This window comes from Varroa destructor, unplaced genomic scaffold (genome assembly GCF_002443255.2).
Source record: "Varroa destructor unplaced genomic scaffold, Vdes_3.0 BEIS01000007.1, whole genome shotgun sequence".
In the NCBI taxonomy this organism is placed as follows: domain Eukaryota; kingdom Metazoa; phylum Arthropoda; class Arachnida; order Mesostigmata; family Varroidae; genus Varroa; species Varroa destructor.
The window spans coordinates 19004991-19020174 of NW_019211460.1; the positions used below are offsets into that span (position 1 = coordinate 19004991).

A 15184-nucleotide genomic window follows, 5' to 3' on the forward strand; every position below is an offset into this window, starting at 1 on the left:
AGATGTTTTACTAACATCTTTGACAACATGAACTTGTCGTCCGACTCAGCTTTTCAGCGCAACATGAATGATTTTTAATTAAAGATATTTAATTCATGTAAATAAAATCATGCTAATGTGCCGTTACTGTGCATTTATTCGAAATTAATTTCTTTGCCATGCTATGATCTAATTGAATGAATTTCGAAATAACTAGAACTGAAAAAAAAATGCCTACACGGACCATTGGCATCCACATACTATCTTCATAGCTATATATATTAGCCCATACGTTACGATTATTGGAGCCGCGTTCTCGTACCTTTGTTGTGTAAGGAATGCTTAAAGAATTTTTATTTGTGGATGTCGCAACCCAAATTAAGCTAGAACTGCTATCACTTGTAAAGGGTCCTACATCACGAGATCAGAAACTTACTCAGATTCATGATCTTTCGGTCTGCGAGCTAAACGGATTGCGTCAAGCTATCTCGGAATACAGTTCGAATCAGAATAGAGGTCTATGCATTCTATACATAACGAATAAACACACATGTTACGTACGCACCGTAGAAATATTATTGTCTAATATTCCGGTAATAATTATCGCGTTAATTATAGTGATATGGCTAGCATTCAATGATATATTCGTTCGATTCCAACGTATTCTGATTACTTCAATTGAACAGGACGTAATCGATCTTTTTTTCTACACGACGGATTCTCGCTTGCTGGATGCTCCGGACTGAAATGAAAACCAAACAGACATGTACATGAGCTATGGCAGATATATTCATTGAGTAATAAATAAATAAATAAATAAATAAATAACCCATTAGGTCCATGTGTGCTATTAATTTACCCGAGGTTATTATCTTATTTTTTTTACGAACTTATTTATTTTATTAAAATTTTGGTTAGTCACCTATGGAAGAGCCAACTGCCATGTAACAGCACCGTGATTGTTGCCTCTGTTCTTGCTTACCTTCAACTACATCTGGCTGGAAATCTTATCGTTTTAAAGTATTTTAATGTTGTGTGTGCCCTCTCTACCTGATTTATGAACAAGTGTCTACACGAACTGTGCCTATATAAATATGATATGGTATATACAAATAAATACGACCCTCTACTTAGACATACCCGACTGGAAACATTCTCCTAGTAGAACTCAAGTTTACAAAATGATCTATCCGACTTTGTAGCTTTCCCTGTAATCTGTTTCTAAGATTGCGGCCGAAGGAAAATAGATAAGTCGACGACTTGTCACTATCCGCGCTGAACGTGTCCGTTCTGGCGACCGTACTTACTCGAAATACCCTCCGCTTGTCTCGATCATGGCTTCCTTTCCGAATCTAACCTTCAACTCATAAATTGGGTACGTGAAGCGAGACTGGTAAATTTAGGTTCGTTAAACACAAAGAATATAGTAGAATTCAGACAGCAGGCTAAAGGTGCTAGAAACACAAGCGTTGAAAACGGTAAACCGTTCGAGCTCATCTAAACGATCCCGTTGGCGGTAGACTTCTCTTAGCTGAGGTCGAAAACAGCAGCTAACTTCTGTACCAAAATTCAAGATAACCGAAAATGGCGAGACTTTGATTGATGAAAACGCTATTCAGAATCCCATACTTTGCCGCATGGAAGTCTTCCTTGAACTATTTAGAAGACATATGGATATTGGTAACAGCAAACAGTAAGACAGCCCATAATCTCAGTGCGTATCAGCCCGTATAAATACATTTGACAATAGCTAATCTCCGCGTATATTTGGAAGACCAACCCCGCCATAATGAATTTACGGCCCTGCACTAAGAGGGGCTAGATTTTTTTTTCGTACCAGGGGCAGCGGATTGCCGAACGTTCGCCATATGAAACAAGCCGACCAAATTTGTGCGAACTCTGACAAAGCATTGTTCACTTCATTTAACCAACGTCTGGTCTAGTACGGCTACTAATGAATGCAGGCGTGCTCACATCGATTCCAAAATAGTCTCCTGTTCCGGGCCACGATGCGATGTACAATCGGTACTCATGCGTTTTTTTGATGAAGACCTGTCCTCTAGAGATGACTAGGCCGACGACGTTATTCCTTTGATCATCGTTGATTAAACGTAACTACAACTAACGGCGGCGATATATCGCTACAATTAGCGCCCTTCAGATTTGATGGTGCCTATTCAGCAATACACATTTGCATAAATTAAATACACAACAGATTATACGAACTGCTATAGCATCATGAGACCCGGCCGTTTGGAAATTGGCACTGGGGGGCAAGCATATATACGATAAACCCATTACGTACATGCAGGATTGAAATCGTAAGGAGGGTGTACACGACAGTCGTTATCTACTAAGTTAGCAGGGCAATAATATTGCTGGAATATGAAGGAAGGAACGCCACCCGATCAATGTGTTCATAACAATAACTTGCAACGCGATCAGTGAGTTTATCCTCAATGTACCATAGGTTCTCCTGTAAATAAGCAGCGAATAATTATACGAAACTTAATTTGAGCGTTTAACTTACGATATTTGCTCACCGGCCATATTCTTTTGTGTAAATAGCAATTCGGTGACACAATTATTGACATCAAGAGATCGTTCACCTCTTATATAGAAGATTGTTACTACGGTGTGGTACTGTGTAAGAATAAGGGGATAGGTGCCCGATGAAGTGACGTAATACTAATAACTTATTAAGTATCCACTCTAGAACAAAAAATTCTTGATGATGAAACCTGTTACAGAGTACTTAATCTTTACCTTAAGCTTAGGAGACAATATTCATATAGGGAAAACTGAACGTAATGAGTAGCATCAATTTCTAGAATTGGATTTCGGCCATTTTTAAAACATTTAAAAATTGACATTTATATATTGTTGCATCTCAAGGGGTTCGATATAACAGAAAGGTTGACGATCCTATGCAGTCTGCCACAAAGAATCTACTACAGGTATAGTTCTTGCCATTGAATAATGTCGTCCCTTCCTGTAATTAAAGGAGACAATGATGCGTCAATCTATGAACTCTGCCCTTGCATAAAGTGTGATACTTATGACTCCGTGTCAAAATCAGTAAACTGATAGCTTGTACTATTACAACTGTGCCATTGGCAACAATGATATATATATATATATATATATAATGTGATTCTGAAAACGTCGTTTGGTTTCTCTCAGTACAAGATGATTAAGGATTGTCGGTAGTAACGGCGAGTCGAACGACTTGTCTGATCTCCTTTAAAGCACTGTTACGGGTCCAATTTCTCGAATACTTACGGGGGTCTGCGTAATCAGATACTCATTTTTCATTAGAAATCGCGCAGCTATGGAACGTCCTGATGCGGCAAACAGATGAAAGAGATGGATATTAAGTTTAGAACGAATTGTGCTTTAATAGTACGATCCTCTTGACTAAACATACATTATTAGAAACGACGCAGGCCTAGTCGACTGTACTAGCAGATAGACCTGGGCCTGCGGTCTCTCGTTGTTCGCAATAAATACCCAGACACACACAAGAACCTTCCACTTTTTATAGCGTATATAAAGGCACGGTCCCATAATGGGCTGTAATGTTCATTGAATTTTGCACAACCAAATACTTTTTTTCTGAAGCCGTATCATAGTGAATCGATAATATTAACTTTTCTTATATATAACTTTTTTTTTTTAGAATTACAATAAGATGCTAACAAAAAGTTATTAACGCACACTTAATTTGAGATTAACACAAGTAATTAGCGCACAAACAGTTTGTTTCACTACGATGAATCTCTATTAACAGCTAGCCGTTATTATCTCATGACATATTTTCTCGATTACCTTATACCGTATCTTTAGATTTGAGGTCTTTTTCGAAATCTAGCTCATTAGTTGACAGATTAACCACTTCGAGATTCAATCGCCTGAAGAACTTTTGCTATGGATAGCCCTTTCAATGATTCGAAGCAATTCAAATGATAGTCCAGTGGCCTATAAAGGCCTTTACCTATTTAGCCAAAGTAACCAGTGGATAGAGACTTAACCTTTATAAAATTTATTTTTGGTATTTTGTTTATAAGTTCATTTTTTTTTTATTGTCTTCATATAGATTTGATAAAATTAAAAAAAAAAAGTTCTAAGAGAATTAAACAGTAGATCTTCGCTTGATGTTTTCCTATTATTCTGCAATTTGGACATATGTCAATAATATAGATGACAGATGATAAAGTCACTAAACACATCAACCCTTGCAAATTTGCAATGAGCTATTCACCGAGCGTTTCACCGTTCGTCGATATCATCAGAGATGGGAGAAAAGTGCCTAGTGGTAGCAAAAGCCTCGTCACTGGACCAGTACAGATTGTGTAGCCCAGCTATTTGACAGTACCTAACTAGGCTTTATATAACAATTAGCTGCGATGGCTCCGCTGTCTAGTGGTTCGTTCGTCCAGTTATAATCGTACGGAAGCAGTGGCAGTCAGTGCGTAATTGCGGGCCTATATTGACAGCCAGATCAGCCTGTAATGTATCAAGTTCGCTTTAGATAAATAGGATAAGACTTCTTTTTATTTGTTCGATCTGTTACCGTCTCTTTCTCGACCTCGTCCTGGTGCGATAATATTCTGTTCGCTCTAGATTTAATTAGATTAACCTAATCCTAGCTAAACTTCTTCGGTTCGTCATCAACTGGGCTTACTTCATTGCGAATCGGATAGCCAATTATGGCCTCGACTACGAAACCGTAACTTGTAGAAGCCATTACGTCGTTTGCCGTACGGTCGCACTGGCACCAATGCTTATTACAGTCTTTTTCTTACGCTGTATCTCTCTATTATTTATCACAATCATGGTCGTCTATGTGATCCGAACGGGTGAGCAACACGATTAATACGATAGATGAACGACTTGTGGTTGCTAGATGACTTGTTATACCTAAGAGACATAGGCAGTAAACGAAACAGAACTAGGCACCCAATAGTGTTATGTATGCAAATGATTTCAACATAGGTTTATTTTGTGCGGAGTTTACCTAACGCCGATAGTTGTATAGCAAAGCAGTGGGAAAATCGAATCACACTAAACTAAAACGCTGTGTCTTCCATAAGTTCACCAGGCAGGTTTCGTGATGTAGGCGGACGAATCTTCTTGCGTAAGTGTACCACGTACCATGTTTATGTTTGGCAGTAACCTCGTGGCCATTTAAACTAGGTTCACTCATCGACGTTTCATCAGTCTCACTCTCCGTATCACCATCTATCCCTGTGATCAAACAGCATTCATGCGCATATGCTGTCTACGATGAGCCCCAACAACGGTTTTTTTCGTATTTTACTTTCGGCACCTAAGCCGTTAGGCGTTACTCTGGACGGAAACTTCTACAACAGCCGGCAAAAATGAGCTAACCACGAATACCGTTGTTACAATTGTAAGCGACAAGGGCTACGTCGAGCAATGTACACCCCGTTTAACCCAGTCTAGGAGACCCTTCAACACTAGCGTCCCACAGTAGATTCACGCAATGGCTGGCGATCTCGGAACTTGTGACAAGTTCTACTTCTAACGAAAGTCTCCAAGGCGGAATTCGCTTTGAACCAGTCGCTAGGTTATGGTAGAGGAGATAAAATAACTCGCTTCGTATTGTCTGCACTGCGATTTTTCTAGCTCCGTAGCTTTTTCGCTGGATGTACTGAAGTTGACGCAAATTTTCGGCAGCAACTGAGAATGAGCTAGTTGATTTCTGCTCCGAATATAGGCGCAAGCGTGTTTTACATATGCCATGAGCTGGCATAGGAGTATTAGGTTATTAAGGAAGTAATGGCAGATTTAAAGAATTCTTCCTTTTGCTAGTGGTCATTTTGTTATATAACGCTGGAAGGTCTTCGCTTAATGTAAACGATGGAACTATTCTCAGCGCCTTTTCGGGATCACACAATAACAAGGTTCACAGCACAGGAGTGGCAATGTCGGACGACGAAGGGGTACATCTGTGACACTAATGTAAAAAATCTCAGAAAGTAACTATGTTTCGCTTACACTAATAACTATATTTAAGAGATATAGATTTATTTAATAATGGTTGTCCTTCAAAAGCGATTCCAAGACATCTTTCCAAGACAAACTCGAAAAATCGGATGGTGGTATGTTTTAACTATGTCAGCTGTGGATACGTGCCAAATTTATTTCGTGGTGTTTTAGTAGATCTTTTCGCATCACTCGAAAACAAACAAACAACACTGAAAATGTAGCTTCTTTCACACACTTGATGTACACGCTTTGTACACTTATTTACAATGAATTTGAATGAAAAATATTTCACCTAAACACAACGATAACAGAAACTTCAGTAAACCATCACTAAACGAATCACAATAAAACTACCCGGTACTTAATTTGCGACGGCTCAAAGTGCAATAGGGATTCATGTACAGACTGCTAAGGAGGCCTGTTAGCTCTGGGACAGAAGCCTTTAAAAGGACAGAACGAAGAAACAAGTCAGCTTTTCCAGCTCGGCTGGAACTTCCAGATTCTGAAAACAGGCCTTGGACAGGCCTTTGCCGCAATGGAAACGTTCCACGTTGGAAATCTTTTTAATGACCAGTTTGAAGTCAGAGAACTCTAAAGAAGCCTGCTTATGTACTCTAAACAGACGCGTGTGTACAATTAATGGGCTCGTTTCATATTTATTTAGATCGGCCAAAATCATAAATATGTACCGTACAACTTTCCGAACCTGTTTCAGATTCTGCTTTATTTGGCTATGAATTAACTATACGTTCCTTGCTGATACAGGCAATGTAATTGTCGTATTTAATTAAAAATGATATTTTCTTCTATCAGCACAACGGTCTTAAATCATAGTAGATAACCTTGACGGCGACAGCTTACAGCCAACCGAAGTAGTTATACCTTCTATATACGATATAAACTATACGATATATAGTTTTCAATCTGGCACAGCAAGATCTGCTATGAAGGGCGGTGTCGGTGCACAAAAACTAGTCAACCTCCTTGTTTATCCTTCTTGTTTCGCCCTCTCTATTATACAATGACGGATTACGTTGGTTAACGACATTGCTTTGCTTTGGCAAGCTGTGCAGAACCACTGAGTTCAACACAGAGATTAATTATCCATAATTATATTGACCTCGATTGTAGCATCGAAAACTGAACAACAGTGAGGTGTGCCTTTGTGACTGTTAGTTATTTTTTATTCAGCTGACCCCACACTGATGGTTGAACATACAAAGATTCTGTTCATTTAGCTTGGGTCGTTCATCTTAACCTTAGTGAATAATTCAATCGATAACTAGATCTAAGTATTTTCAAACCTGACAGGTTATCTTTGACAGATATATCGAAATATGCATATTTTTTAGTTAATAAACTTAAGTTACTAGTGTTCAATGTGTCATTCAATCATCATTAAGTTTAACCGTAAGCCATTACTTACTGAATTAGAGGAGAGCAAGTCAAGATAAATACCCCTATTGTTTCGGGTCTATATGTAAACACTTCAATGATAATTATAATAACACTAATTAATGAGAACACAGGGAAAATTCCACTTTCTGCAAGCTTACAGAAACAAATACGGCAAGCGAACCCTACCTACCTTATCTAGTTTATCCTCGATCAGCTGCTCGGTAACATCCCAGACGCGCTCGGACATATTGACGGAACGTGTCCTCCGAAGAAACTCAGCATCGGCAGGATCGTATATCTTACAGTCCTTAATCATCTACGAAACGACAATATGGCACAAGAGGAATCATAGAAATTAAAGCTAATGGCTTATAAATAGAGTCAATACGAGTGCTAATTCAAGTATTCCTATAGCACGAGCAACTAAAACAATTAAAAGTTTAAAAAAACAAACGTCATAGATTTAAGCAATAAACAATTTGTTTATGTAAAGGCTTACTTGAGCATGTAGCAAAAAATATGAAGTGAAAAAGCATGTATTAAAAACAGTACATTTTGTGATTAAACTTAAACTTAAGAACACGAGGAGATGTTCGAACAGTATGCAATAGTCTACAAAAGAGTATAAGAGGTCTATGCCTACATGTTTTATAAAACGTTCAGTGGAAGAACAGGCTTACAAATTTCATCAGCCCAAATGCTAAAACAAAGTTCGCACACAATTTGACTTTTTAAGGCTCATATGATAGGGATTAGAGGCAGAACTCTTGCACATATATAAAGCAGCGCGATCAGAGTAATCGCGTAAACGTTCCCGGTCACATTTTCGGTCTTTGCAAATGAAATTCTTTTGCACAGGAAGTTAACAAAAGGTTCAATAACATATATACTTTATACAAATTAATGTATACTTGCGTTTCTTTCCCAGAGAAGCAACTAAACGGTCCGTTGAGCAATACGGTTAAGTATCTGACCAAACAATGCACGTAACTACTTAGGCCGAAATTTTTAAACATATCGGCCTTGGTACCCTGGACGCTAATTTTCAAATTTCTCCAGTAGCGATAAATGTGATTAAATACAAAAGAAAATCAATTTCCAGCATTAGACATACAATTTTTTCTTAAAAAATCCTAGCTCTATTTTTGGGTAATGGACTGGGGACTGTTCCAAGGCCTTGCAGCTGATTATGTATTTGATAATGTCGTTTCTATAAATTGTGACAGACCACTTCGTTTTGTTTGAACCTGTAGATGTCTATCAGTGCGATGAGAAATGAAATATCAACGTAGCATATGAGCTGCGATTAATAAACAGCATAATCTAGGTACGATGTAGATGGTCATCCTTGCCTTCGCTCCTACCGAATGCCCACAGTATCCTTATTGTACTCATAACATCTCCCCTAAAACCACATAACTTCAGACTCGATTTTGATACATCTGAAGCTGCTCAATAGCTAGGTGGATGATTTACTAACGGCGCGTTGCCACGAGGTATGAGGATGCCCCCTTCGGTAGAGCCTATGATTGAACCGTCTTGATCTTGCAACATCTGGTCAACGTTATTTCCTTACTGCGGGAATTTCGAACGAAAAGCCCAATTCGTTATTGAATCTATCTTTGAGCAAAAAAAAGGCAACAAAGTGCGTCGTAAAGCGCTAACTGTTTTTAATGCAGCAGACCTTGGCTAACAAGGCTTAGCAAGGGTAGTTACTATAATCTGTTTCCGCAAATAAATTTCGAAAGCTAGTGAAATTAGATGGTAAGTCGTGTCAGATACATCAGAAACCATCGTTTATATTCCATTCACTTATATGCACAAGATGAACATATTAAATAGCGGTATAGTCTATAGTTGTTCAATAAATAAGGATGGTATTGCATTGTAAAGACACCTTTTGCCTTAAATAAGCGTCGCTGAACAGAATACACGCCGATGACCTCCGGTTACTATTCAGGCCCACAACAATAGCAGCGCCACCGTGAATTTGCGAACGTTTTCCCACCTACGCGAAAGTTCGTTTGAGTGTAGATCATGCATGCATGCAATATTTGATAATATACATAGATCCGTTGAATATTAATTAATAACAAAATAGCACAAGGCATTCATCGATCAGCGTTAGTCTGTTGCATTCATCTTGAGTTGCTCCATTTTAATGATTTCCGCCTCATTATGTTTACTGTAACTTTTTAGACTACCTTCAAGGAATAACAGTCTTCTTTGGTTTCCCTTTTTTTTTGCGTGCTTTGTTATCTGTTGCCCCCACCGGAGAGTCTGCGCCATGAGATCTACGCACATGCATAAAGTGTTTTCGGATTAGGACGACGCAAATTTTTCACAGGACACACCCGGCTGTTGCAGAACGGCCCACAGGAAAATATAGTTTTTCTGAACGACGCCATCCGAACTCGCTAGAAGCAACAACAATACCGTGCAGCAGGCTTCCATGTGGCGTCTGGCAAGATCCGGAAGCAGCACGAAAGATTTAGAATAAACTCAAAGCTTCAAGACCTTTAGATACTAGAAACGGGATTTGACGCCTAACTTTTTTCGCCTCCCAGCCAACGCGTATTTGATCGACAGTTGGTTCATTTGCAACCAGGTGTAGGCTTTCTCTATCTAATGGATACAGTTGCAAATACAGCCAGGCCACTTGTGGCTCACTTGTTTGCTCGTTGCAGTCTAGAGCTTTTTTGTGCTCTAAAAACGATCCCAGCTTCTACAAAGGACGATGATTCTCAGCTTTAACAGAAATAGAAACGGTGGAAAAGTTTTAGCAACAGAAGCTTGAACAATGCTGTCCAAGAGCCCTCCTGAGTCGCTGTTAAATGCCGCGTTCGTTCAGAGTTTCGATCATACCCTTTTTGGTTTCGCGATGTCTATGATCTGTACAAGGCTAGAGAGTAAGTATATAAAATGTCCTATCAGTCAAAAATGGGTCCCTCCCTCTATCTCTAGATAGACGATGCTTTTGTTACTTTTAAGCTTAATAAGATAATTTTTGAGGATCGAGTAGGAACTGGTAAAACACTCGTGGACTGGCACGTGGCCCTGGAAGACGCACGTTTCGTAACAACAAACAAGATACGAAGGAATGCATAGATGTTACATACTATTATTATATAGGTGATCCCGTAGACTATCTATGGAAGATACAAAAGTAAATCGGCAGAGGCTCGGGGCACCTTGCACAACAATGGCCGTAAATTCATGTTATCTAAAAGGCGACGAAGCGCCTCAAAATATATGTGCGTGTATTCTTTCTAAGCAAGGCGTATAAAGAACAAAGCACTGTTATATTATTGTTCGGATAGACCATTGAGTCGACCCGTCGTTCTCATTATGGAAACTCTCGACTGCGGCGGCACGTTCAGGGACGGTTTCTAGATCCTAGATCTAGGTCTATTAGGTTGTACAGTCGCTGATCCGTTGAGCGAGGACTTCGCGCAATTATTTTCTTCGTATGAGAACTGGATGTAAATTTAGATACTAAAGTAGACGAAAATTTTAGTAAAAGCGGGTAAGTGTAATATTAGATATATGTTTCGATTTTTACATCGTTCGTTAGTCATAATATTGGACAATATTTTATAGCTATTTGTACGCATCGTATTAGCTTGTGTCTCTTTGGTATACTGATTGGCATATAGGCCTCAACAATCAGTGAATCTATTCTTGATAACTGAGATAGTTTAAATATCGATTTAATCTATCACATAGCTGCGTATACGCACCTTTTTTTCTGCAAGACATTTAGCCGGGACCAAGTCATGCAAGCTGTACATCTACATGATAAAGCGTTTGAGTGAAACCCTTTTCATGTCTTTCATTGAAAAGGTGCGATAGGATCATGTTGTATTTAATTTAGTATGCTGCTATATTATTCACTTACAGTCGTGTGCAGTTGTTTCCTATTCCTGTTCGGGAAATCTCTATTCGTCTAAGCGGAAAACACGGACAAGAAGAGTTAAGATGCGAAACTATACACACACACATTCACAGGTACACTCTGAAAGGCTCAAACAAAGGTAAACTTTACCAGGCCAACCCTACGAAATCGACTGAGCTGATAGCTTGCCTAGTAACCGTACTAATCGTGTCCAGTTAAGTGAATTGCTAATATCGCGCCTCGTTGTCTGTTCGGCTAAGATCCGCTTCGGAAGGAAAAGCTTTCCGTGCTCCTCGCTCGCAATTCCACGTCAACGCTGTAGCTGTAGCCTTCGGCAAGAAACGAGATACGGAGAGCACTAGTCGCCTCGACAAACAGACAATCGCTGGTAACCACCTAAGTCGTTACTGAAACACAGGCCTTCTCCTCATTTTTTTTTTCTCCTTTGCCAGCCTGCACCTGTTAGTGAGCTGACAGGCCGTTGTTCTTATAAACAAATCAATATTCTACAGACTTGTACTACAACCACGAGCTGTCCCTTCCCCGTTCTGTCTGATGTCTTCATCCCGATGCGTTTTACAATCCATAGCTATATGATCCCACGGACGCAATAGGTGGATAAACAGTCGTTATGTAACTTTTGACAGGTTTTTCTCCCTCTCCTTCACTTTTTTTTAGATACATATGCTCTAGGGTAGGTCGGTAAATTCTCTCTATACATACTATATATTTCGGATGCATATACACCCAAAAGAAGGTCACAACATAAAACCGTATGATGATGTATGGAATAAATATAGCTGTAGAAACGAAAGATTCTAAGGTTGAGTAACCGCGTGCTTGTCTCGAAAAGGAGACACATTAGGTCGCTTTTGCTTTTAAGGGACAGCTCAGTCTCGTAAGCTGCTCGCGTGGATAGAGAATGGTGGTGCTCCGTAAATTTATATGAATAGGTTCGTGGCGAAGATAAAGTTAGCAGGTGTTTACCGCGGGTATTATTCTAATTTGTTTTGTGACGGCTAGTGTTGTACTAATGCTGCTATTGCTATCACTGATTCTGCTAGCTGTAAGCTAAAGTAAATTCTTTGGTCAGGGCACAACACCCGACCCCTACTCCTCGTGGGCCAATGAGGTGAATGTGTGTGCAGAGGCTCACATGGAGTCAGTTGCATATTACCCTATGCGTATGCTCACGTTTGTTCTCCTTCAACCTGCATTTCTACGCCGTCTGCCTTTCTTTTTTTCTCTAATTCCATTCTTGTTGTCATTATCATTAATAAAAGGTCGGCCGCTTACAGGATGACAGCCTTTCATCGTCGGTCGCAATCAGTCAAAACAAAGTGGAACCTATTTGTAGCAGATGCTTTCTTTTGTCACAGTCTCCTTATTATTCTGCACAGAAACACATTCACTGCTACTAGGGATTCCTTTTTTTCCCTGATAACCTTCTTAAGCAATTTTCCGGGCTGCGTATTTTCTGCGCTTATAGCAAAAGAAGACTCACTTTACGGTATTGAGTACTTCAAATACTTTGCGGTATTGAAGTTAAACCACAAACCCAAACTGCTTCGAAATAGAAAAAGTCAAATAATACCCTTTAGTTGCCAGTTGTACAGAAGCAGCAGCAATGGGAAAACGCAAGGCCAGAAATAGTCGTCGCTTGCAAGGAAATCAAAAGCAAACGCTATTGAACTGCTTTCTCTGAAGTTTCTATAATCGTAACACGACTGCTGAGGTGTTGGGACAAAGAGCACTAGCATAGCATATAGTTGCCGGCCACTCCTTTGACTTGAAGTAAACTAAACATGACCTCAATGTCATAATTTTGTTGGAGTTGAAAAAGTTCTAGAATAAAAAAACAAATGAGGTAAGTAAATTAAATAGCGGGAGAGTACGCCCTCTTTTATCCACGAGGAAAGAAACAGGATGAAGCCGACAATTTCACAAATGAAGTTAGCTTGAGGTATGTGGCTTTGGCATTGTGTCGCGGGCAGCGATTACGCCACGGGGTAACTGCGTATTTTGTTCAAGAAATTGTATGGCAGGCTCTACTGATATCGTAGCAGTGTGTGAATCTTTTTTTTTTTGAAAAAAACAAGTGGGAAAAAGCTATTTCGCCGTTTCGAAACTAAATATAACTTCTACTACCATTTATGGAGAACGAAGGGTCGTACTTAATGTATTTGATTCACAGTAATCATCAGTGGAAGCTGCAAGAACCATTGTATAAAAACTTCCAGCTCGCAAAATCAACCCGAATCGTATAACTGGAGTACCAGATTCGTTAACGAGGTTATCATCACGGAGGAATTTTTCAAAGATTAATTCTTTCTAAAAGTATGAAATATGACGTCCGTAAACACGATTTTTTAAGAGTACACCTTTAATTCAAATACAGAAAATAAATTTTTTCAATGAAAAGTAAACATTAATGTGAATTGCTTCTCTTTTTAATGGAGCTGCTAGTAGACTAAATCTTTCGAAAGAAGCTGGACTATCTCGGCATTCTAGTTTACCTATAGATAAGCAGCATTTAAGCTTAGGGCCCTATACGTCTCTTATATAGTTTGACAATAAGCAAATATATATTAGTTTCTCAATAGAATACTCTCTTTCTGCTAGTGTTACCAAATTAATGTTACACATAGGTATAAAGACCTGGTTGAACACTGGCCCTTAGCTTCTTTCCTTAAGCCATTTATTCCGATCTCTAATTCATATTACATAGTACAGATACCACTTTTCATTGCCCGTAACGGTTCTGTGTAAGAATTGATCATCGTGGCTGCGTGACGCTCGATACTGGGTATTGAGACATTGATACACAGCGTTAATCTGCGATTTCTTGCTGAATTCGGAGCGTTCATAAGGTACCTAAGCTCTAAGTTTATATGTAAATCCAACAGGCTTAAGGTGGCTAACGAGGGTTTTCTCACTGTAACCCTTCATTTTATCTGATTTTCGAGTTATCTGTCCGTTCTATTCCATCAAAAGTGCCTTTAAATGGTTGATATTAAACTCAGACGGTTGGTCAGAGCAGGGAACATCCTCTAGGTCCCGGGTGCCGTTTTCGAACCTGGTAAGCCACTCTTGAGCAGTACTCAAGCGATACCGCTGCTGGCGTACACGATGTATGGTACAAGAGGTGTGTAAAACACGCTTTTTTCCACTTAGGCCGCCCCTCTTTCAAAGGTTTCTTCAAGTTAAACTTGCACAACACAATGCCGTTACAACACGCTGACAGAGCATCTTCGAAGTATGTGTTAGAAGCGAACAAGTAAGGAAAGAGCAGTTTCCTTGAAGCGCGGGAACTTTTCCAGTCTTACTATTTGTTGTTTTTAAAACACATGGCGTAATTGGCATGTCAATACAAATCTTCTAAGGCGAAGCTAAGTCTCAGAATTGGAGTACTTATCATTAGGGCTGAGTTTTGTTTTTGGATACCTTGTGTCTAGGTTCTAAAATGTCGCACATAAAATGTTTTTTATTCTCTTTAAAATAAGATAAATAATAGTAATATGATAAATGATGACATATTTCTAAATGCAAACAGAGATAAGTCCATCACTTTTATTGTGCTCGTTATATACCGGACCCCTTATAAAAGAATTGTTCAACCACTAACACTTTCGCGTAGGCTAATACCTATAACAGTAATTGGTAGTTGGTAAAAATTCGTGCATTTAGAATGTTCGGTAAGCTTTCGTTCTAAGAGTTCGTGAAGGAAAATAAAAAAAATGTATATATACATTATCAGCAATCGCTCGTAGCTGACGTTTCTTTTTTTTTTTTTCATTAAATTTCAGGTGCATTTCTATATTACAATAGACAATCCATTCCGCTAAGAACAAACACGAGCGTAACTCAGAGTGATGTTTGTATGCATGGTAAATGTTAATA

General features: G+C 39.1%; 1 protein-coding gene across 6 annotated transcripts in view; it reads right to left on the minus strand.

Annotated features, from left to right (window-relative positions):
* Positions 1–537: 537 nt before the first annotated feature.
* LOC111254819 (retinol dehydrogenase 14-like) overlaps positions 538–15184 on the minus strand; it is a 71500-nt gene continuing 56853 nt past the window's right edge. For 3 of the 6 annotated variants that reach the window (XM_086974527.1, XM_086974528.1, XM_086974529.1), the window contains 2 exons: positions 7580–7705; positions 760–2455 (listed from right to left, as the gene is read on the minus strand). In XM_086974527.1, the coding sequence (XP_086830653.1) occupies positions 2333–2455; positions 7580–7705 (249 nt within the window). In that variant the 3' untranslated portion in view covers positions 760–2332. Of the gene's footprint in view, positions 722–759; positions 2456–2485; positions 4486–7579; positions 7706–15184 lie in introns of those variants that run through there. The other 3 variants (XM_022816068.2, XM_086974526.1, XM_022816067.2) reach the window with 3 other exon arrangements.